At 43.1% G+C, this 25,006-nt stretch overlaps 1 protein-coding gene across 4 annotated transcripts in view; it reads left to right on the forward strand.

Annotated features, from left to right (window-relative positions):
* Window positions 1–25,006, forward strand: part of TLN2 (talin 2) — a 443,808-nt gene that overhangs the window by 220,270 nt on the left and 198,532 nt on the right. For all 4 annotated transcript variants that reach the window (XM_029237651.1, XM_029237653.1, XM_029237652.1 and 1 more), the window contains one exon: window positions 23,162–23,333. In XM_029237651.1, the coding sequence (XP_029093484.1) occupies window positions 23,198–23,333 (136 nt within the window). In that variant the 5' untranslated portion in view covers window positions 23,162–23,197. The remainder of the gene's footprint in view (window positions 1–23,161; window positions 23,334–25,006) is intronic.

Consider the following 25,006-nt stretch of genomic DNA (forward strand, 5'->3'; position numbering starts at 1 on the left):
GTTTTCCTGGAGTGCCTTGTATAGGCAAGATCCCAATTAGGCAGTGCCGTTGAAACAGGAGCAAAAGTTGAAATAATATTAATACTTAGAATATTGTACACAGTAGAACCTTCAAGAAGTAATCAGTATTTGTTGAATTAAATGAAATTATTATAAGTATGTATGAATTCTAGTAGAGACTATATGCTTTCTCTAAGCCTGTCCTAAAAGAGAGACATTTTTCAAAGGAAGGTCTGGATATTAAGTAAAGTCTTGATAATTGATCCTCGTAACTAAGATCTAGGATTAGAAGAAGGGTTGGATGATTCTGTATACCATATACGGGGAAAGAAAATCGGACGGCCGATGTAAATGGGAAATTGAGTCTCCCTTCCATAAAGCCTTGTTCCTTGGAGCTAAGTAGATGTGAAGTGACAGAAGAGGTTTCCTATTTCAGGGAGACTTCTTGAGAGGACGTTTTATTTGGAAGCCCCTAGGAGGACCAATCTACTCATTAGAGCAAACACTAGAGCAGAAAGTTGATTATTTCTTGTAGAATCAGAGCAGGGGGTCTTGGTTGACCTTACAGTAATCGGTCATAAGATAATCATATTCTACTGTGTCTTGTCCTACTTGAGGAATTCCCTGCCCTGCTAACCTACAAGGTATTCCCAGACAGTCCTGGTGACTTACCTATACGGTGGTGATACTCTCAATTTTCCATCAGTCATTTTGGTGGTGAACTAAAATTTAGATAGATATCATCTAGGCTCTGGCACTTCCTTGGTGTCACCAACTTTATGTGGTCCCTAGATGGGGTAGATGGTATAAACATTATATGCCTGACACATAATGGATGATCATAAATGGTGAGCCCATGTCTCTGTGAGATGGTACTTCCATGTCACTCTTAAGTGACACTTTCCAAGATTGTACTGCTTCTAAGGTGATTCTCCTCTTCTAAGGTGATTCAGAGAGGAACCCTGAGCTGAGCTTTAGAAGGTATCTGAGTGTTACCAGCTGTGATTTTTGTTTTTAAAGCTTCGTATTTTTTGGCCCGCCTTTCTGTATTGATATCTGTTTTGTGGATTTTTTTCTCCCAAATGAGCCACTTTCTGAAGTTTCCTTGACATTCCGAGGTACTAAGCCATGAGCTCTCTGAAGGAGGAGGTTTTACTTTGGTTGTAGGAGCCTGGCTCAGAGCAGCTTTTGTGAAACGTTTGTTCCTTTGAGAGCAATGGGTATATATATTCATTTTGCATATTTTCTGCTCTTCTTCCCACATATTGCTAAATATGTTTTTGAGTATGTTTTCCTTTTCTCCACTTTTGTCATGTTTGGAGGGCCCAATAAAAGACAAATATCAAGCTATTTAAAAAAGTTAAAGACCCAGGGTCAGTCAAAACTGAGAGTCCATTCAAGCGTTGGAAAAATCTCTTATGAATACATGAACATTCTAAAGGTAATTGAGGATGTAGAGAGCATTTTAACAGCTTCTTCCCATCATTCTTTATTCAGAGAATCTCTTCTATCTATGTCTTCAAAGTCAGGAAATTTTCTTTTTTGTTTATTTGATGAGGTGGTTGTCCATTGTATAATACACATAGAAAGAGTTGCTGGAATGGTTATTAACAAGACTGTAAAATCAAATCTAGTGTCCCAAGAAGCTTGTGCCCTGTTTGAATATTTCACTAACCCTGTTGACTTGAGCAAATAGGATATATCTCTTAAAAGAAATTTGACCTCTGTTTTTCCTCCAAAGACTTATATAATTGAACTGTTTCACTCTTTGAACTGTTTCCTGGAAGGACCAGCCTTATTTCACAAGCTTAGCCATTAGAGTGAGTGACTGCGTCTTATGTATATTTATATGTGTACTATACCTTAGGGGCTAGCAGAGTACAGGCTATGTTACTGGTATCCAGTAACTTTATTTATTTTGTTGGCTTTAAGTGATATCCCTTAAAATGTGAAGTCTTCCTTTACTTGGCTGGTCATTTGAAAATCAAAGAGCACTGAGCTCCACCTCAATGCTCAAAATACTGGATTTCTACAATTACTGAAGGTCATTTCAGACCCATCAGGTGAAGTTCAATTGCTATCTTCTCTTCCTACTCATAAATTAATCTTGAATTTGGAATTCTCTAGCCTTTCTCTCCACCTCCACCATTCAGTGGAAGTTAGCAGAAAGCTATTTCTTAGTTTTTAAAGCTGATAGAGAAGAAATGAAATTGGACTCCTACCTCATACCATATATGTAAAAAATTAACTCAAAATGGATCAAAGATCTAAATGTAAGAGATAAAACTATAAAACTGTTAGAAGGGAAACATAGGTGTAAATCTTCATGAGCTTGGATCAGGCAACAGTTTCTTAAATATTACGCCATTAGCACAAGCAGCAAAAGAAAAATAAATAATATATTGGACTTCATCAAAATTAAAAACTTTGGGGCATCAAAGGATACCACGGTATCAATAATATATAAAGAGGGCAGAAGACCTTAATAGACATTTGTCCACAGAAGACATACAGATGGCCAGTAGGCACATGAAAAGATGCTCAACATCACTAATTATTAAAGAAATGCAAATCAAAACTACAGTGAGGTACCACCTCACACTAGTCAGAATGGCCATCATCAAAAAGTCTACAAATAACAAATGCTGGAGACGGTGTGGAGAAAAGGGAACCCTTCTGCATTGTTGGTGGGAATGTAAGTTGGTGCAGCCACTATGGAAAACAGTGTGGAGGTTCCTCAGAAAACTAAACATAGAATTGCCATATGATCCAGCAATCCCACCCCTGGGCATATACCTGGACAAAACTATAATTCAAAAAGATACATGTACCCCTCTGTTCATAGCAGCACTATTCACAATGGCCAAAACATGGAGACAACCTAAATGTCCATCAACAGAGGAATGGATAAAGAAGATGTGGTACGTATATACAATGGAATACTACTTAGCCATAAAAAGAACAAAATAATGCCATATGCAGCAACATGGATGCAACTAGAGATTGTCATCCTGAGTGAAGTAAGTCAGAAAGAGAAAGACAAATACCATATGATACCACTTATATGTGGAATCTAGAATATGGCACAAATGAACCTATCTACAAAACAGAAACAGACTCTTAGACGTACAGAACAGACTCGTGGTTGCCAAGGGGGAGGTGGGTGGGGTCGGGACGCAGTGGGCGTTTGGGATTAGCAGATGTAAACTATTATGTAGAGAATGGATAAAAAACAAGGTCCTTCTGTATAGCACAGGGAGCTATATTCAATATCCTGTGATAAACCATAATGGAAAAGAATATAAAAAAAAGAATGTCTCTATGTGTATAACTGAGTCACTTTGCTGTAGAGCAGAGATTGCCACAACATTGTAAATCAACTCTACTTAAATAAAAAAATATTGGTAAGAAAAGAATATATAAAGAAGTCAGATAATCCAACAGTAGAAAGGCAAATAATCCAATTTTTAAAATGGAGTAAAGGATTAGAATAACTGTTCTTCCAAAGAAGATAGACAGATGGTCAATAAGCACATGAAAATGTGCTCAACATCATTAGTCATCAGGGAGATGCAAATCAAAACCACAATAACATACCACTTCACCTATTAGAATGGCTATAATTGAAAAGACGTAAGTGTTGGGGAGAATGTGTAGAAATTAGAATCTTCATACATGTCTGGTGGGGAATGTAAGTGGTACAGCTGCTTTGGGAAAGCAGGCAGTTCCTCAAAAGATTAAACATAGAATTATGTTTAGGTATATACACTCCTAGGTATACACCCAAGCAAAGAGAATTTTAAGAATTTTATCTCACAGGAAAAAAAATTTTTTGAAGACAATTATTTTAAGAGAAATTTTAGATGTACAATTTAGAATTAACAATATAAAATTGAGAGGAAGGTACAGAGAGTCCCCATATACCCCCTGCTTCCACACATGCAAGACCTCCCCAATTATCAGTATCACTCAACAGAGTAAAAAAAAAAATGTTTTTTTCTTTTTAACCAAGGATGAATCTACATTGGCCCAAATCTATAATCACTCAAAGTCCATTGTTAACCTAAGGATTCACTCTCGGTGTGGTACATTCAGTGGGTTTGAACTAACGTATTATGACACATATTCATCCTTATAATATTATACAGAGTTGGTTTCACGGCCCTAAAAATCCTCTGTGCTCTGCTTAACTCCACCCCCAACCCCCAAAACACTGACATTTCTATTGTCTCCATAGCTGTGCCTTTTCCAGAATGTCACATAGTTGGAATTACACAGTACACAGCCTTTTCAGATGGGCTTCTTTCACCTTATAATATGCATTTAAGGTTCCTCTGTGTCTTTTCATAGCAAATATTATACTCACTAATCATAATTCTTATTCCAAGCTGGCTGTCACTAGGGAAGAAGACTGATCATGCAGGTAGAACCCAATTTTAGGTATCATAAGAGGGGTCTACAAAACAGACCTGAAAGTTTATAAGTCCTCTGGTCTAAAGGAGGTCAGGAAAGTGGAGGGCCAGCCAAATATTTTCAGAGCTGAGTGAGGACTTTACACCCCCTACATTTCTACTCTTTCCCATTGGCCCTTCAGTCAGCTAGGGAAATTAGCTCTAAGAGCATATATCTCAGAGCAGGAATTCCAGAGACTTGGACGCTCTCATCACAGTAGAAAGTACTGGAGAAGCCAATCTCCAATGGCCCGAGGCTAGGTTTGTTTTGACATTGATTTCTTGTTTCTGTGACCACTCTCTGGGGATATATCACAAAGAGATTTAATGAGTATTATTTTTGGTCTCCATTTATTTGATGCATGACCTAATGACTTGAGTTCTACTGTTACCCTTTTTTTTTGGCTTTCTGATTATTATGTACCACATAACTAAATCAATAAAGAAGAGAAATGGAGAACTAGCTCTGTTTAACATTTCAGGAGTGATGGAGTAATGCTGTCTATAAATATTTATATTTTCCTGAGAAGATGCCTTTTTCTTTTGACATTTAGACTGGCTCATGGAGAGAGTCACCACTGGGGTGGGGAGAGAGAATGAAGAGTCTTTTTTCTCAGTAAATTTTATACATGTCTTTCAAAGGTAATCAGAATAGGGGAAAACGCAAAAGGATTTTTCATTAAAGTTTTTTTTTTTTTTCTGGGGCATTGCAATATTTAGCCAGCCCTCTCTCACCCAGGATACTAAGAGTCAGGAGAAGCATGGATGAGAATTGAACGCTCCCAAAAAGCCAAATACGTAGATGTGTTTGGCTGACAGCTTCCCATGTGTCCCCCAGCTTCCTTCCCATCCAACTTCCTATCCCTCTCTGAACCTGGTCTCTCTGGCTTCCCTAATGCATCCTTTCTCCCAGTCCTGGCTTCAGCCCTTCCTGGGTGGCCCTTCCCATGCGCCTGGTCTGACAGCCACAATAAAGGATGGAAACCCTCAGAGCAACCCAGAGCCCAACCCCAGTAGGTGCTCATCCGCCTTTCTTGGGGAGGGTAGAGGTCTGGGAAGGAGCTTGGAAGCAAAGCCGTGCCTCCTTGCTTGGAAGGTCCTTTAGCATGCTTTCTGAATTTTAGAAATCCTGCAGGCAGGCAGGTGAGCAAAGGGAAAGCCATGCCCTTTTACTTGGCTTGAGTTCCTGCAGCCCAGTGTGGAGAAGGTGGTTATACTTTCTGATCAGGGGATAGGTCTTCTGTGACCGGAAACTGGAAAGTCGATTATTACAAATGTATGTAGTTTGGGGAATACATAAAATCTTTTTGAAACATGGGGCCATGGAATTTTAAAATCAGAACCAACCCTGAGAAAGTTGAGATCACTGAAATAAAAGAGCAGACTGAGCAATGTCTGGGGCCCTTCAGACCATCTTTGGTGGGGGACCCAGAGTTAAAGGCTGCAGTCCCCTGAGGACTTGATGAAAAACAACGAGACTCAACATGTGAATTTTTAAGAGGGCTTGCTCAGTGAATTCACAGTTATGTCAGGATGCCTTCTGTAGCACAAATGATCATCCATCGTTTTTTTCAAGTGTGAGAATTTGATAGTAGGGTTTTTTTTGTTTTGTTTTGTTTTTTGCGGTACGCGGGCCTCTCACTGCTGCGGCCTCTCCCATTGCGGAGCACAGGCTCTGGACGCGCAGGCTCAGCAGCCATGGCTCACGGGCCCAGCTGCTCCGCGGCACGTGGGATCTTCCCGGACCGGGGCACGAACCCGTGTCCCCTGCATCGGCAGGCGGACTCTCAACCGCTGTGCCACCAGGGAAGCCCGATAGTAGGTTGTTTTTTTTTTGTTTTTTTTTTTTTTTTTTTGCGGTACGCGGGCCTCTCACTGCTGCGGCCTCTCCCGTTGCGGAGCATAGGCTCCGGACGCGCAGGCTCAGCGGCCATGGCTCACGGGCCCAGACGCTCTGAGGCATGTGGGATCTTCCCGGACCGGGGCACGACCTGGTGTCCCCTGCATCGGCAGGCAGACTCTCAACCACTGCACCACCAGGGAAGCCCAGTAGGTATTTTTTAATAGCTATATTTATATATACGATATGTTGGTAATGATGATAAAACCTGTCAATTCCAGTTTCATTGGGAGCCTTGGTGATGTGAGAGCCCACAGGGATAACAGCGGCCACAAAGTCCCCATGAATACTGATGAGAAGTTACTTGTTCTTTCCCCTCCTCACAGATTTTGAGACAACTCCAGCAGCTGTTTTTTGGCCTTCAATTGTTATAGACAGATCTTTCACAGAGGGCACAGTGTCATGCTGAGGACTTGTGCCACTGTGTGGGGAGGTGTTTAGGGTGATCACTTCTTGCTTGCCTGTGCCGTAGGCCATTCCCATTCTGTCTGAATCATACCCAGTTAAGTCTTGCCTGCGAAGGACCCAAACTAATCTTAAAGCCTTTCAGGAACCTCGAGGACTCCCAGCCGCCTGAACTCTTAGAGCCCTGACTTCATCTTACGATCACTTAGACACTGGAAGGACTTTGTGTTCAGAGTGACATCAGCTCTTATTCCAGACTCATCACCCTGTACTGCTTGTTGGGGTCCTCTCTGTCTGAGGAGCAGCATCTGGTCTAGTAATGGCACTCAATGAGTATATGTGGCTGAATAAATGAATAAATGGATGAATGCATTCCTTAAGAAGCGAGCATTTTGTATACCATTCCAGTTGGCTTCCTGCCACAGTGAAAAGCAGAATCAAGACTGAAACTCAGTTGTCTCTCTTTTTTAATTAGTTCTATGTAAGATTTAAGAACTAGAGTAGCCACAGCACTGCCCTGCCTGGTCTAAAAATTTTCTCCATTTAAAAACTACCCGAGTCATAGGGCTTCCCTGGTGGCACAGTGGTTAAGAATCTGCCTGCCAATGCAGGGGATATGGGTTCAAGCCCTGGTTCAGGAAGATCCCACATGCCGTGGAGCAACTAAGCCCGTACACCACAATTACTGAGCCCACGTGCTGTAACTACTGAAGCCCGTGCACCTAGAGCCCATGCTCTGCAACAAGAAAAGCCACCGCAGTGAGAAAACCGCGGACCACAGCGAAGAGTAGCCCCCGCTCGCCACAACTAGAGAAAGCCCGCATGCAGAAACAAAGACCCAACACAGCCAAATAAATAAAAATAATTTTTAAAAAACAGTCATTTAAAAAAAAAAAACCAAACAAACCTACCTGAGTCATAAAATTATCCCACTGGCCACCTTTTAGGTAAGGGGGTGAGGTGGGGAGAGAACCCCTCAAGCAAGGCATGTTAAGTTGGTTCTCATTGAAGAGCCATTACCCTTCCTACCCTGTCCACTGGCCAAACGACCATCAATTATCTGTCTTTGTATCTCTTTTGCAGAGAGGAATACCTTTTTAGAATGCTGTATTTTAAATTTTTATCCAAACAGCATATTAGGTGTTAATAATAATAGTAGCAGCTAATATTGTGGTTAGACTTTTCCAGCAACAAGATCTTTGCTATGTGTTATTTTAAGTGAGTTTTGCATGAACTGAGACTTGGTATGCATTGTAACTCTGGAATCGTAAGGTCGTACAGACCCTAAGTGGTGGTACTGCCATTGAGACCCATGTGCTGTAACTCCAAGTCCAAATTTGTTTTCTCCATAACATGATTTGTCTCAATATTAGTCAAGACAGTGGAAGAGATATGCTTGAAATTGGCTGAAAGATGGTTTTTTTAAATCTGAAGGAAATGGCCTAATTTTCTTAACAGATTATAATTTCTTTCTAATGCTTGTCCCTCTGTGATAAAAAGGAAGGAAGTCAAATGGAGGAATTGCATCCAACTGTATATCAAATAGTTCTGAAAGTCTGCCCGGTGGTGAGGATAATGAGGAATGGTGGGCCATCCAGGAGCCCATCATTATATGTGAAGAGTAGGCTCAGAAATAGTTACTCAGTGTTCAGTCTTTATGGAATACCTACTCATCTCCCAGGCTCTGTGCTAGGCCCTGGAGTCATGGTGGTCACTAGTCCTGGGTGGTGAGTACTGTCTGAGAGAGGAGTAGGCGGTGTGACAAACTGAATCTTGAACAAAGAGCAGAACTTCCCCTGGGGTTGAAAGGTAGCTTCTAACACCATCTGGAAGGCTACCATTCTCCCTTATCTACTCAAATCCTGTCCTTTGTTTAAGGCTGAGCTTATATCTCACCCTCAGCCTAATGTTATTCCCAACTGGCTCTACCCAAAGTTCTGTCTTCATTCTGTGGGTACTTCTGGTCCTCTTGTCATTGCATCTGCTTTTTTCTATAACTTCTTTATTAGCTCATAGGGGAGTCCTCTCTCTGGGTGTGGGTCATATGTGTGTTGTGAGCATTTCGGCCCATGTATGCAGGTCCAGCCCTGTTCCATCTCATTTTTTTCTCGCGAAGCTCTCAGCACAGTATCTTGTACCTTATAAGTGACTGACCAATTATCAGCCTGCTCCGTTGCTTTCACCATAGCCCTGGATCTGATTCATCCTGTGTCTATGAGTTACTTGTGCCTCGATAGTTATTTCTACAACTTAAGGTAGTTGTGTTGAAAGTAGGGGGAGTTTCCAGAGAAGGTTGTGAAAATAACTCAATTGAAGGATGGACTTGCCTGGGGAGCTTCCTGTCTCATACAACGGAGGGGATGTTCTTACAAGGAAGAGAGCCGTTCAGTTTCATCAAGATGAGAGTAATTGAAAGCGGTCTTGTGTTGTAGTTGAATTTATTTAAATTCCTGAAAAAATAGTGTATACTATAACTAAAGGCAAAAAAAAAAATCAAACTCAAAAAATACAATTTTACCACTCCAATAAAACACTTACATAGTCTCTTCCATATTTTCCTGTAAGAATCCAAAATTCTACATATCTTCAATCGTAGTATCCTACAACGAGAAGCATTTTCCACGTTGCAGTCTAGTTCGTTGGATGGTATTCTAGCAAGACCAGGGACCCTGAAGGTAGATATACCCAGGTTAGAGTCCTCCCTGTCATTTACTATTTTTGTGACCTTAGGCAGAATAAACCCATATATTATACATATGCCTTTGTATACACCAGTAGCTACATCTGTGCCTATGTTTACATGTTCATAAACAAAACATGTATTACTACGTATATGGACTGTGCTGTTAGTCATTTGTGTCAAAGTTGTACTAATTTCTTATATTTAGGAGAATGGGACTAATTGAAATATGAATTGAACCATAATTAGCCTGGCTAAGTGTATTAGTTTGCTAAGGCTGCCATAACAAAGAACCCCCAATTAGGTGGCTCAATCAGCAGAAATTGACCGTCTCACACTTCTGGAGGCTAGAAGTCCAAGATCAAGGTGTCCTTCCGAGGGCTAGAAGGGGAGGATCTGTTCCAGGCCCCTCTCCCCCCTTGGCTTGTAGATGCCTGTCTTCTTATGTCTCTTCACATCAGCTTTCCTCTATCCATGTCTCTGTGTCCAAATTTCCCCTTTTTATAGGGATACCAATCATTTTGGATTAGGGTCTGCCCTAATGATCTCCTTTTACCCTGATTATCTCTATAAATGCCCCATCTCCAAGTAAGGGCACATTCGGAGATTCTTGGGGTTAGGATGTCACCATATGAATTTCAGGAGCCGGGGGCAGGGGGGACACAATTCAACCTATAATATTCTCTTAGGTGTTTTTGTTGGAGGACAAGATGAGTATCAATTTTATAAGCCATTACTGATAGGTGACAAAATTTTGTAACATAATTCCTGTAGATGAGGCACTCACACTTTCAAAGTCAGGAAATTCTTCAGTCCTGCCATTTCTTTGGAGATCCTTATCCTTTGTTTCCCTCTGTCTTGACCCGTCTCTGTATTTTCTTCTGTTATTTTTCCATCTTTAGCTTAAGTTTTGTATTTGTTCTCGAAATCGTCTTTCAAGTAGTTTAGGTTATCGAGACTGATAATATGACACTATCTTAAAATAATAATTTAAAATACTATGCTATACTCACCCACACTGTCAAGAGTTCATCATTTCATGTCATAGCCCTGGGGACATGTTTATTTCTTCCCAGTGCTCCTGATGAAGTAATATTTTTGTACACAGACTTAAATTTGATTTGGTTTTGTCATTTAGAAATGTACATCTTATCCATCACTCACTGATGAAATTGGCAGGACTTTTGATTTGGCTTTATTTTATTAAGTATAGGAAAATGGTACTCCATCCGAGCCCTTCAGTTTAGTTAATATCTCTTGTAATTCTGGTTCGATCTACTGGGCAGTTCTTGAAACTTGCACTTACAGAAAGCAGAGCATTGATATTTATCGGGCACATCCATGCTATTTTCTTTGGTAAAGTGTAGTCTAATCCTTTTTTCTGTCTGTCATTTCCACTGTTTGCAATATATTTTAAAATTTATGTTAAGCATTTATCTTTCCTCTGCCTCTTTTCTGTAAATCTGGTTTACTGCCCATGCCAGATGTTTTTCCCCCATTCATGCCTTTTGTCAACTTGTTTGATAGGGTCCTTTGCAGCCTGAGTCCTTGATAGCAGACTCATTCTGTGGGGTAGATTGAATTATAAAATCTAATAGATTGATTACTGGTTTTTCTAGTTGTTAATGCATATTCATTTAGCTAACCTATAAATCAAACTGGTGATGTCTGTACATTCAGGTTTTTTCTTCTTGCCTTAACATCTTCGGGGTTGCTCTTTAAAAATACTGATGGTTCCTTAAAAAAAAAAATCTAGCTTAAGAAAATCTGAAATAAAGAACAAGAGTTTTTAAATAGAAAAATCCTCTCATGGCCTTATTCGTAATAGTAAAAACAAGTAGCTGATGTACACAAAAAGGAAGATAGAGCAAAGTAAATTATGATGCCTTGCATTGCTGTGTTATGCATCTATTTAAAACAATGTTTCTAAAAAGTTTGCAGTATTGTGGAAAATGATTATTGTGTTATTAGAATGGAGGAAAGCATCAGGATGCAGAATTCTATACAATGTGTCATCTCAACCTACTTAAAACTATACATAAACAACACAAAGGAGATGTGCCAGAATGTTAGCAGTGCTTATTATCCTTGAGTGAGGTGAGGCCAGACAAAAGGCCGGATTCTGGTAGATCTGGGTTTAAACCTCCCCTTACACCTGTGTGTGCCTGTTGCTTAGGAGACACAGCCTCTTAAGACTGATTATCCAGAGCAAACAGGACTCTCTCATTGACTCATTAAGTCAAGTGCTTATTAGTTCAGTGTATGACGTGGAATAATGCAACCGGTGAAAGTTTGTTAGTAAAAAGCAATACACATCTCACCCATTTTACCACTCTCCTAAGCCAAGCCCTACGTTTATTTTTCCATGTTTCTTTCTGTTTTAAAAGCACACAGTTGGAGGCACAGCCCCCAGCGCAGTGGCCTCTGTCAAGCCATGTAACCACTGTGTCCTGGTTGCCTTCACTGGGTGAAGCCTAAACTCCTTAGCATGGGGTTATGGTGAAGATTCAGTGACTTCAAAAAGGGCTTAGAACCAGTGCCAGACACATAACCGCTTATATGTTCCCTGCTTTTCTTTTTGATTTAAGAAATTTAAAAACTAAAGGTAGTTAAGGAATTCGGGAGATTGGGAAAGTTATAGCAAAGATTTATGTATCTTGTAGAAAGCTGGACTTGATGATGTCTAAGTCTGAGATTTGGGCTACCACAGGCTATGTTAAGTGTAACTGAAACACTGCAAGTTTTAGATATAAAATGAGGGTGATCTTGGAATGAGTAGCCATGGAAAATGAAGATACTTTGGAAAATCTAATCTCATGAGTAATTGCTAGGATTGGCACTCTGATAATATGTTAATGGACTTTAAATCTCCAGAAATGTAAGTTTTAGTCACATCCCTTGGTTTGTTTCCATTCTCCACATAAGTGCCAGATTTTTAGGTCTGGGCTCTAACAGAAATGCACTTCTGATTTATGGTTAATGGATTAACATAGAGAAACAGCAAGAATATGTTTTTAATACTTTCTGTTTTCTTCAGAATCCGTCCTTGCCAAAACCATGCACTATTACCTTTTTGAGTGATGGATGATGCTGGGGGTTTGTAGCCTGGAATTCAGCCGTCTGAGGTCAGCAGTGAAAACCCTTACAGTGAAAGAAAATGGAGCCAGGAAGTGGGAGATTTCTTCAGTTTCTTAAGTGAAACCAAGCATGATGGTTTGCCTTGTCACCTCACAACTGAAGTCCACATTGGCAGCTAGCCTTCAGTCAGGTGTGTGCTGTTTTAGCATTAAATTAGGCACAAGCATGAGGAAGGTGACCTGAGGGGGAACGTGTGTGCAGTTCTTTTCACGCATTCTCCCAGGTTCAGTCTGGAGCACACTGAATATATTTTTCCCATCTCATTGTAGAACAAAGCTCTCTTTTTCTCCCAAGTAAAAGCTAGTCTATCTGTACCCATCCCAGGAGTGTGTGCCTTTAGTGATAAAGCTTGTGTTTATCAGCATCAGCAGTAGCCTAAAGAATCTTTCTTAGGATTTTACAGGCTTGTCACCAAGGGTCAGAAGAAATTATGGGATGTGTTTATTCCCAGTTAGCCAAATGAATGGTGAATAATTCACAGTTCTCATGGTCTTGACCTTCACTTTTGTTTTTCTTCTGTTTTTCTTCTTAGACCTGACCTTTTATTTCTCTCTCTCTCTCTCTCTTTTTTTTTTTGTAAACAGCCTCAAATCATTTGAATGAGTTAGGGTATAAGAGAATTCAAAATCAGAGTTAAGAGCCTTCTTCCTTACTTGTCAGAGGAAGGAAGTAGCAGGACTGAAAGGTAACATGCAAAAGGGACTAAGACGTGTGGATGATTTATTCAGCTGTCTCGGCAAGCATAGGCAAACAGTGGGATTGCTGGAAAGCCAGCACTGCCTTCCTAGTAGTCTGATGGGAAACAGCAGTATATGCCACACACAGGCCAGGGATTCACCTATGCTCCCAGATCCTCTGTCTTTGTCTGTGAAATGGGGGTGCAAAACAAAACCTATTTTCCTTTGTAACCTGTTGAGCACATCAAGTAAAAAGACACCTGTGAAAGTGCCATGAAACTGTTCCATGCCAAATGGACACGAGGCATAGCATCTCGTGGTTGTTTCAGTGGGGACTTCCCTCTGGGAAGGCTACAGATGAGTGTCTGAGAGCCTAGGAGAGGAGAGGGTTTCTGCCAGCTGGGGTGGTTGGAAAGACTAGTTTCTCAAAGCAAAGCTTGATGCTGGTGAGTAACCAGGAAGAATGGAGAAGCATGGTGGTGCATTTCAGACAGATGTATGCCACACAGGGGAAAATAACTGAGTGATGCAGGGATTGAAAATATATTTGTTCTGTTAAAATGGAGAGTTCTTACAGTGTGAGATGGGAAATGGGTGAATGGGGGGCCCAGACCCTGGAGCTAAGCAGTTTGAGCCTGATTACCCATCTATTTCAAAATGCTGTATGTATTAAAAATTGGCTCTAAGCAAATTATAATGCTATAAACACATAGGTGTCTGCTCCCCTTCCTTTTAGCGGGTCTTCCTATGCTTCTCTGCTCGTTGCCCTTTTTCAGCAGTGCCAGGTTCTGGATTGGTCTGCACTAAACTATCCCTCCCACCTCAGAATTTCTTGGTAATTAGGAATCATCTTTAGTAAAGGAGAGCTCTCAGCTCCTTTGCTTGAAAGGTTCTAAAACTTAACTTTCTAAGACAGTGATGAATGCAAATGCCTGCTTTTACAGCAAAATTGAACTGGACACAAATCATTACGACCAACTATGTACTTAGCAATGGAGTTTCAGGTGCCAGTGCCGGGAGCCGGCTGGGGACAGGAGGGTAAGTTGGAGGGTAAGTTAGAGCCTCGGAGGGCTCTAATCACACCACACCTATAACCAACCCTGTTCATTGTGGCAACATGGGAAGGTCTGGTTGTGGTTTGCTACCAGTGTGACCTTGAGAAGATCAGTTGATCTCAAGATTATAGTTTCTTCATCTGAACATGGAAAACAGTCTCAGAGGTTTTCTCCCATCATTCTGTATTCACCGTTGTATGCACGCTTTGGTTCTCTTGGTGACTTGCACCTCCGTACATGCATTAAACAAATACTTAGCCCTTCTCTCTGGCAGGTACTTGATGGTGAGCGATATACATGGTCCCTGCTCTCAGGGAGCTTCCAGTTATTCCCACCTGGTGTGGATTTGGTTCTTTTTTGTTTCTCATTTGCCAAAATAAGGAACTTCGTCTTGTGAGCCATGGGGTTTAGTCTCTGTGGTCAGTGTAAATGGCTGTGGATGAGTAGAAATAGTGGGGTCTGCTGGATGTTTGCTCTCTGTTCATCCTTGAGTCATGATGTGAGTGTGAATAATTCCTAATGACTAATTTAGAAAAAAAATTGGCGTACGTCTTTCCATGATGTGCATATTAATTCCACAAACATTTATTAAGCATCTACTTGTGGTGGGCACTGTGCTATGGCCTTGAGATTCAAGCACGGCCGAAATGATATAGTCCTTGCTCTCAGAGGACAGTGGGGGAAATGGACCTCTCGTGGCAAATGTATTCCTGACACTGTGTTGTGTATATATCTTAATGCTGGTGTAATGGGGACAGGCAAGCATACAAAGGGATAGCCCTGTGGGTCGGGGGCGGGGCATTTGTGAGGTTTGCAAAGCAGCCCTGGGTGCCAACCACTGGGCTAGAATTTTTGTTGACTTGCCTGGCCTGCTAAGTTCACACCTGTGGGTGGTTAATCATTTGTCCTATGCTCCTTGACCGCCTGACTTTTTAATGACAGTTATTTCTAGTTGAGGTGTTCAGAGTCAAACAGCGATCCTGGCTTCCCGTGCCTCCCTGAAGGAGGACTAAAGAGATGTTCTTAAGTGACTGTTCTCTCTTGTTTCCTGGTCTAAGTGGGCTGTTGGGCGCATGGGAAAAAAATCACGTCAGCTGTGTTTTCTTACTGTTTTCTCCAAGCCTCGTAGCCGGAGCTCTCACAAGTTGTTGATGTGGGAGACCAGGGGAGCCTCTCCAATCAGACTCTCACCTCTACACTCTCACTAGCAGGAAGAGATGTGAGGGCCCAGTGGGGAGATAAGGTGATTAAGGCTGGAGATGAGCCCCAAATGGGACCCTCAGCCTCCTCTCCTCCTGGCCCCTCCTTGAATTAGACACCTGGTTCTCAATTAATGGTTGACCTGACTTACCTTCCTAGAAGATGACGGACACCTGTGGAGGCCTGTAATGAGACTGGGCTCAGTACATGGAGTCTGAATGTTCAAGGCGAGCCCTAAGGTACTGGAGCACAGACAGCCCAGGAGAGCGAGATGGAGTGTGAGACCCTCCGGGGCTTAGCTTTCAAGGCATCTCTGGGTAGCCGTGGCCCAGTTACAATGGGTTCTTACTTGTCAGATGGGCTTTCCCCCCTCCTCCCTTTCAGAGGAGCAGGTGAGGGGTGGAGAGAGACGGGGAAGCTCTTTCCGGGGCATTTCTTTGAGAGCAGAATCGTTCACAGGAGATAGAAACACAGATGAATAATAGCTTCTATATAGGCCCACATTTTATGCCGACATTCAGTTATGTGATGCATGCTGTTACCAAACAGAGCTGTATTTTGCCTGCTGAGAGAGGAACAGACCTACAGAAGGGGTCAGGCACAGCCATTGTAATTGGCTTCAGCAGTCTTCCAATGGGTCAGAATGGAGTCAGCGGCTGGAGGGAGAGGTTGGGATTGGTGGGTAGCTCTTACTCTCCTGCAGATCCAGGGCTCCACTGAGGCTTGGTGGCCTGTCCCTGTGGTCCTGCCAGCTGAGTGCCACTCCTCTGCTGTACAGCAGAGTATGCAGAACCAATGGCACCTCACGTGGGTTACTCCTGGGCAGAGGACATGTTGTGATACCAGCCCTGCCCCACAGGGAGAGGTGTTCTTTCCTTTGGCCTCCTGGATTGAGGGAATTCAGCTAACATGCAAGAGCGACAGCTAGGAGTACTAGGAGTTACCTGATCCACAAAAACGTTCCACTTCAGGGCTCATCCTTAGATAGTTCTGCATCTAGAAAAATCACGTCGTATGATGTGAATAAGGATGAACACAGGAGCTGTGTAGTGAAAAGGGTTACTAGAAGGTGAGCTCCAACTAGGCAGGAATCTTGTCTGTCTTTGCTTCCCGAATGCCCATAATAGTATCTAGTATATGATAGATGCAGAGTAAATAATAAAATGAATTTCGCAGCTCAGGTGGTGGCTGAACACAGTATGCTGTTTTCAGTGTTTGTCCAACCGCCATGACTAATAAATAATAACAACAAACCCTGACCCTGTACTTTCTTTGTGCCTTTGACATGTATGAACTTCTTTAGTTCTCTAACAATCTTTGAGGTAGATTTATTATTGTCTCCTATTTTAGAGAGGAGTAGACTGAGGCAGATGGCACTTAAGTGACCAGCCTAGGGTGGCAGCTGGTAAGGCAGGGGTGGGGTTGGAACACCATGGCCCTCACCAGGGCAGAGAGCCAAGGGGTGGTTGCTCATCTTGACCACCATTGCTTTTGGAGAGGAGGAGGTCTTGGCTGAGTTGGGCTTGTTTGTCCCAGGGTGGACTGGGGTGAGCCTGCAGCCTGCATCGCTGCCATCATACTGGGCTGTTTACAGCTCCCTGGGACTAAAAAGTGTTTACTTTGAAAGGAGAGAATGTCTGGGTTTCATCACTGGTGAAACTCTTGGCTCATCTTCCACAATGGATGGCACAGAAGGGTTTCTGTCTCGGTCCAGGTGACCTTCACACATACAATCAGGGCCAAAATGGTCAGAGTGAGAAGCGATTAATGCAAAGGAAAGTAATGGATGGTTTATGCCTCTACACCCTGTCTTTTTTTTTTTTTTTTTTTTTTTTGCCATGCCACGCAGCTTGCAGGATCTTAGTTCCCTGACCAGGGATCGAACCCAAGCCAACAGGATTGAAAGTGTGGAGTCCTAACCACTGGACTGCCAGGGAATTCCTGTACCCTATCTTTTAGCAAAAAATGAACAGGGACTTAAAGTTCAACTAGATAGACATTTAACTTGGGGCAGAAGAAGAACAAGGATAGGATCATAAAATAGAGGCGAATTAGACACTAACAGTACTGTGAGAAACAGCATACACGTTCGGCCCTCAGCCTTCGTGCAGCCAAACCAGAAGAGGAAGCCTGGTCAGCTCTCCTAGGCTCCCAGCCTGGAGGGACAGGAATTAGCAGGAGGGGTGAGGTTACAGGAAAGTGGACATTGAGGGTCAGTTGTAGTCAGGGTCAGTGCTGCGCTGACCTGAAAACATCACAGCGGAGAGAGGGGAAAAGTCAAGTTTTATCATGGCGTGTCGTCAGAGCTGCATGATTTTCTTAGGGCTCGAATGGATCTATAGTGAGACTTCTCACGGGCGTTGAATACACGCTCAGCTTTCGCTGGCATCTCTAGGTTGCTTTATGCTTTAATCCTACCTCTTTCTGCCGCAAGTCAGGACACTTTATTCCAACAAATGTCTGTTCTGCACGTCTCTCATTGTGTCGAGAGGAGGGCTAGAAACAGCTCATTGCCGTGCTCCCCGTGGGATGGTGATTAAATCGCCATCCACTTTGGATTCAGACCTCACTGAGGTTTTTCTGTGTGGGGGATCCTCTTGCGTGATAGTAGGAAAAGTACCTTGGCTTTATACATAATTTTGTCGTTTATAAAGCATTTTTATGTGCATAATTTGCATTTTTAAAAACATTCCCGTGCAGGAAATTGTCGGTCTTGTTTCATGCTTTCATACTTGGGAACACTGAGTCATAATAAAACAGAGAGCCAAGAGTAAGTAGAAGAAATTGGAGCCTTTTAGTTTTTGACGACCGTGCAGAGCTCGTTCAGAGTGACTGATGTGGATTTTTTGTCTTTTTGCGGAACGTGTTCCCGTGTAGTGAAACTGATGCTTTTCGCAGTGGTTGTTTTGAGATGGTAGACCGCGAAATAAATCTCTGGTGTTCCTTATTCCATTCAACATCTGCCCTGAGCTAAGGATAGTGGCCTCCATTGTGAGATGTCAGGATAAGGAGAACAGGGGAGGAGCTGGCCAAGCAGCACGTGCCTCCTGGGAGGCTCCTTTCGTGGGAGTTGGTGGCTTCCTGCTCTCTGAAAAGCAGAGAGAGAAGGTCCAAGGCATCGACAGGCTGAGACTGAACCTGGACCACACACTCCTAGTCCAGCGCCCTTTGCTTGAACCAAGACTCACCCTCTCCTCCCCTCTCCTCTCACACACACGGGCAGCGGCGTTGTGTGGCGAGGCACCTGCCTCCAGCAAGGACACTTAGCTGTCCTGGGACTGCCCCCAAGGGCCGTAATAAGGGGAAACCAGGTCTGTATAGATGCTGGCTAGAAAGGGAGGTTGCAGCATCCATGTGGTGAATTGTTTCTGGATAAAAAGCCTTCAAAGCGTAAATCAGAGCTACCGCCTGTTCCGCCACCCCTTCCATCAGGCCTCTGTACTTGTTGGGCCAGCCCCCCTCCTCACTTGTCTCGTAGACCTGCTGCTCTGGCCTTACCCCCGCTCTTTTCCCGGCTGCCAGAGACCTCCAAGCAGCCAGATTCTGCTGTCCTGTCTCAGCACCCCTCTTCCTGAACTGTGATCCGCATTTGACACACGTGATCTCTCCCTCCTGCTTGAGGCACTTTCCCTCTGGTCCTACCCTCTCTCCATGTTCCTCCCTCCCCTACCACTAGGTCTCCTTGCGGGTTCCTTCTTGTCCTGATTCTAGAACACTGTTCCAGGACCCAGACCTCAGGTCTCTTCCCTCTCGTGCTCACTCCCTAGATGATCTTTCTAGCCCCAAAGACTTGAACGTGATGACACTCCCGCACCCCGCATCGTATCTCCAGTTTTGTGTTTGACTCTGCTCCACCTCTCGCTGAATACATCCCAGAGAAATTCCTTAGCAACTTTTCACCCCAGACCTGTGCTTGCAGCAGCTTCCTCCCCCTCAGTCAATGGTTTCTTCATTTTTCCGGTTGTTTTGGATAGAAATGTTCCTTCCCTGTCATACCTTTCCTGCTTCTCTTCTTGTCTTCTGCTTCCCCATGTTCTGGGCTTCTTTCCCGTGTTGCTCATTGATTCTGCACCTTCTGTCCTGCAGCGCCCCCGTTCCTCAATTTGCCCGTTTCTCCTCGCTCCCCTCTGTGTCTTCTACTTCTGTCTGAGCTCTCCCGTGTGGTCTGTCCTGCTGCGCATTTCTGCTCTCGGCCCCGTGTCGTGGCTCTGCCTTTCCCGGCGATTGAGTCTTTCTCTGCTTGGCTACAGGGACCATTCATTTGCTCTTCAGAAAGCCCAGTTATTAGCCTGGGAAGGGATGCTTTCATGCAGGGATACTTATACTGGACTACTTCCTATTCTCAGGGGATGGAAGATACTAACCATCTCACTCTCTCTGCTGTGTTCTGTAAACAGCACCCATGATGTCATCAAGTTTCCCACTGACTGTTATCGCCAGCTATGCTCGTGGATCTCACCGTTTCAGGAAACCCCACAGTTGTCACCAGCTGCAGGGGAAAAACTAACCCATGGAGTGATTTACACCCCAGCAGATTTGTCAATTTATCCCTAGAGTTTATATTTGTATTTTTATTGAAGTATAGTTGATTTACGATATCTTAGTTTCAGCTGTACAGCATAGTGATTCAGTATTTTTGCAGATAATACTCCATTGTAGGTTATGGCTGTAGGTCATAGGTTATAAGGTAATGGCTGTAATTCCCCGTGCTACACAGTATATCCTTGTTGGTTGTTTATTTTATACATAATAGTTTGTATCTGTTATTCTCATACCCCTAATTTGTCCCTCCCCCTTTGGTAATCACAAGTTTGTTTTCTTTATATGTGAGTCTGATTCTGTTTTGCATATACATTCATTTGTATTATTTTTTAGATTCCACGTATAAGTGATACCATACGGTTTGATTTCTTCAAATTGGAGAGTTGGTTGGTTAAATATGCCTATTAAAAAGAGTTGGGTAGAGCATTTTACAGGGATACCTTGTTTCACTGCACTTTGCTTTACTGTGCTTTGCAGCGACTGTGTTTTTTTGTTTTTTGTTTTTTAACAAACTGAAGGTTTGTAGCAACCCTGACTCAGACGAGTCTATCAGTATCGCCATCTTTCCAACAGCATTTGCTCACTTCATGTCTCTGTGACCCGTTTTGGTAGCCCTCGCAATATTTGAAACTTTTTCATTATTATATTTGTGATGTTACTATTGTAATTGCTTTGGGGAGCCCTGAACCACACCTGTACACGAGACAGGAAACTTAACTGACAAATATGTGTTCTGACTTCTCCACTGACCAGCCGTTCCCACATCTGTCTCCCTCTCCTCAGGCCTCTCTATTCCCTGAGAAACAACAGTATTGAAACAACAGTATTGAAATTAGGCCAATTAATAAACCAACGGTGTCCTCTTAAGTGGTCAAGTAAGTGGAAGAGTCACACGTTTCTCACTTTAAGTCAAAGCTAGAAATGATTTAGTTAGTGAGGAAGCCAAGACAGGCTGAAAGCTAGGCCTCTTGCCCCCAACAGTCAAGTTGTGAATGCAGAGGAAAAGTTCTGGAAAGAAATCAAAAGTGCTATAGAGAAATCCTTTGTGAAAGGAAGAGTCGATCAATACGGCACAAGACGTTGCTGTCTTAAGTAATGGCCACAGCCACCCCCATTTTTAACCACTACTACCCTGGTCGGTCAGCATGGCCCTCCACCAGCAAAACCGTTACGACTTGCTGATCGCTCAGAGGATGGTTAGCATTTTTTAGCAATAAAGTATATTCTGATAGTGTATATGTATTTGGTTTTTTTTAGACATCATGGTATTGCACACTTAATAGACCATAGTATGGTGTAAACATGACTTTTATATGCACCGGGAAACCAAAAAATTCGTGTGACTCACTCCATTTCGATATGCACTTTATCGTGGTGGTCTGGAACCAAACCCACGACATCCCCGAGGGATGCCTACGTATGTGGCTTTACAAGACCTCAATATTGTAGATGGAAAATCATCAGATATTTTGAACAACTCAATCTAGTCACTGCCCAGGCTGTAGTAAATTAATTCTGTTTAGGGCAGATTGTCAGTGAATACTGCTATTGTTTGTTGAGAAGTATATCTTGACATTTCTCAAATAAGAAATATTTTCATGTTTTCATGGGCCAAATTTATGCGGAAGCTAAGCAGAGGTCAGAATGACTTTACAGTTGGACAGCGTAAATGGTTGCTGCATGAGAGTGTGTACATACCTTGCCCATGGATACCAGAGCATCTGTCGAAAACTGCCCTCTGTATCCAAGTGACTGTAGTCGCTGGATGTTAGGAAGCCAGTGGTTAGTGAGGCTTGCTGAGAAGCAACGCCTTAGAGGCTCCCACCCCTGGTCAGCCTGCTGCCCTCTCTGCCTGTGGCCACCTGATTGCTTCTTAGCACTTGCATTCCCAGAGGGAGCTGTGGTCCAGGTTTACTACGTGTAGATTCTCTAATAAAAGACGAGAAAGGAGTGTGAGATTGAAACTCCTGGGGATTTGTTATCCATGCAGCTCTAGGATTCTAATAGCTACTCACTGTGAAATGCCTTATTTTGGTTGCCAGGATGACAGTGAGCTGGGTGAGTCTGTGTTGGCTTCTCAGGTGCAGGGAAGATGCCTCCCTCTTGTGTCCAAGGCTTGCATTGATAGAGGCTGGCCTGAGTTGGGGGGTAAGTTTCTGGCCAAGGAATGGAGCAGGTAGTTGAAGTCACCCAGAAGCCACCAACTCAGAAAATGCATTAAATGACTGGACTTAAAATGTAAAAAGAAGGCTTTTACAAAATAATTCAAACCCAGCCTAAGCACCTATCTATTTTTAAAGCCATTGAACTGGATAAGAAGCAAAATATCCCAGGTGTTTGTTTGAATGAAAGAACAACTAAATTGGCATTTTCTTCACTTTGAGACCCCTGAGGAGTCTGAAGCTGCCTGGCACACCGGGTGTTTAAGATAAGCCGCTCTGGCCTCATTAGTGATGGCTGTGCCTTGGCCTGGCACTGAGGTCCCCTCAGGATTCAGTTCTTCTGTGAATTATGAAGGGCAGATAGCAGCGTATGGCTCCGTGATTGCAGGGAAATGGAAACAGAGTGGCCAGTTGGCTGTCTCCTGGCGATGGGGCTGGGCCTCCAAGCCAGGTCTTCTGGTACAAGATGTGGTGGAGTTTGGCCGTGAGAAGCACCCCAGAGGGCAGAGGTGCCTCTTCCCTGTGCCCAGGAGCTGCTGGGGAGGGAGCCGCGCAACTGAGGGTGCTGACAGGCATTGTCAGGAGACAGCAGTGGGCACCCAGGACACTCGGCCTCTCACCTGGAGGGCACTCACCTGGGAAATTCCACTCTCGCTGGGGAAACCCCAAGTAGGGAGCAGCCTTGAGGAAGGAGCCTTGGTGAACTCCTGTGGTTCCCTCCTTCCAAGGGGCTCTCCTTGCCACACTGTGATAATGGTAACTCCACGACTGCTGCTGTCCTATTCTCAAATTTTCAAAAGTTATTTTTTAACTTGTGTTTTTATCCGGAGCCTTCTCTTTAATTGCCGTTTTATTTTCTTTCGATTTTTAAAGCTGATTCAGACTCTAACGTTTTTTTTCTACTGGACAGTTATCAGGAACATTCACGGTTTGTTCGTTTGTGTTCCCCAGACATTCTAAGTGAGAGTCCTCAAGTCATCTGGAAAAATGGTGGCCCTGTCCTTAAAGATCTGTGTCCGCCACTGCAACGTGGTGAAGACCATGCAGTTTGAACCATCGACGGCAGTGTATGACGCGTGTCGAGTCATTCGGGAACGGGTACCCGAGGCACAAACTGGCCAAGGTAGGCCGTTGGTTATTTACTGGCTGCTTGAAATGTGTTTGTATGTTTTTCCCTTAATAGCTAAGGAAACGGAGGCTCTGAATGGTACACAGGTGTGTATGTTTCAAATGAAATGTCTTCTTATCCTGGACATTACTTGCCTCCTGTGTGAGACTTGTAATGACAATGATCACAGCTGCCAGCGAGCCATCCTCATTGTCATGACCCTTCCATACATCAGCATTGCGCTCTGTTTACAAGTCACTTTTTGTTATAAAGCCCCACAGAGCACAGATAAAGCTGCTCTGACAGTTACCGCTTTTGTATATCCTGAGCGCTGTTTCGCATGCCTGAAAACTTTCCACTGCTAGCAGCCTGAAGAAGACTGGAACAGCCATCAGGACCCAGGGCAAGCCTTACATTTCAAGTACTTTGCAGGGGCTTTATCATCTTTGTCTTAAACCTTAAAAAATATATTTCTGATACGTGTTGTGTTTAATGTTTGGTTGAACCACTGACCACTGTTAATCTGACTTTAAACAAGAGTCATTCATACAATTCTATTTTCCGTTTCCCTTTGTCTTCTCTCTACATTTCCTTCTTTTATTTAGTATTTAATGCTTGAGAAATTGGGGTTACTCCTAAATTAATAAGCCTTTAGTGTGAAAATGGAATAAAACTTTCTTTAAAAATTGGAATCATAAAAATCAAACGTTCAAAGATAGCTATTGTTAGGCCTGGGTCTTCTTGAAAAGATCTGTTACTCACAAAAGCACGAATCTTTTGGTCCAAAAGCAATATCTATATTATTCAAAACACTGTTATTTCTAGATTACCCAAAAATCAGAATAAAGTTTGCCCACATTCCCAACCTTACTTAAGATCTGGTTGTCCAGTCATATCTGGTGTTTTTACTTTTCTGTTACTGTTTATTCCCAGATTTTTAAAACTTTGTTTGGGTTGGATTGCTGTAAAACTCTGGTGAAGATACAAACCTTTATAGATCTTGAAATTGTTTTTCTAAGAAACAACAGGAGCTCTGGCCCTCATCTGGGTCTCTGAGGTTTCCTTGAATCACATTTAGGAAGAAAGAGGTCTTGAGACAGGAAACGATACTGCTTTCTTCCTTCCTCCACCCGCTTATACTTCCTGGGTCGGATTAAAGGATTTCTGTGAAGAACACAGGGTTTAACTCTCCAACTTTACTCATAATTTGGTGGCATGGGGAGCAGCGACTTCGTCTCACACGGAACTCTTCCTTTTATTTTGTAATGGTATGTGGGGGTGATGGAGGGATTATTCCAAGTGTTGAGGCTCCATCGGCCCCTCTTTGCTTAAGTGGCCTTGGCTTGAGTGATTATGTGCATAGTTTCTCCACAGCTGTCTTACCATTCTTCCTGGGTTCTTGGCCTGGCTTTTACAGCATGTGATAGGGAACAAAGCCCAATTCAGTTAGAAGGAAATTTGGACCGCTTTGTTCTCGGCGTTTCCCTAAATTTTAGACACGACTGCTGCCCACTTGTTTTAAGAAACATGACCCCTGTATGTGGGTGTTGGTTTTGCAGCTCAGCTCTCATTCCTCCCATCTGCTTTAGTCCCAGCGGCTGCCCATGTTGTCAGAATGAAGTATTTCTCTAGTGAAGGAGAACCCCTTGCCAAATCAGCAGACTCAAGAGCCTGGAAGTCAGTGATGG

This window comes from Monodon monoceros, unplaced genomic scaffold (genome assembly GCF_005190385.1).
Source record: "Monodon monoceros isolate NGI ecotype Baffin Bay Population unplaced genomic scaffold, NGI_Narwhal_1 Super_Scaffold_21, whole genome shotgun sequence".
Lineage (NCBI taxonomy): Eukaryota > Metazoa > Chordata > Mammalia > Artiodactyla > Monodontidae > Monodon > Monodon monoceros.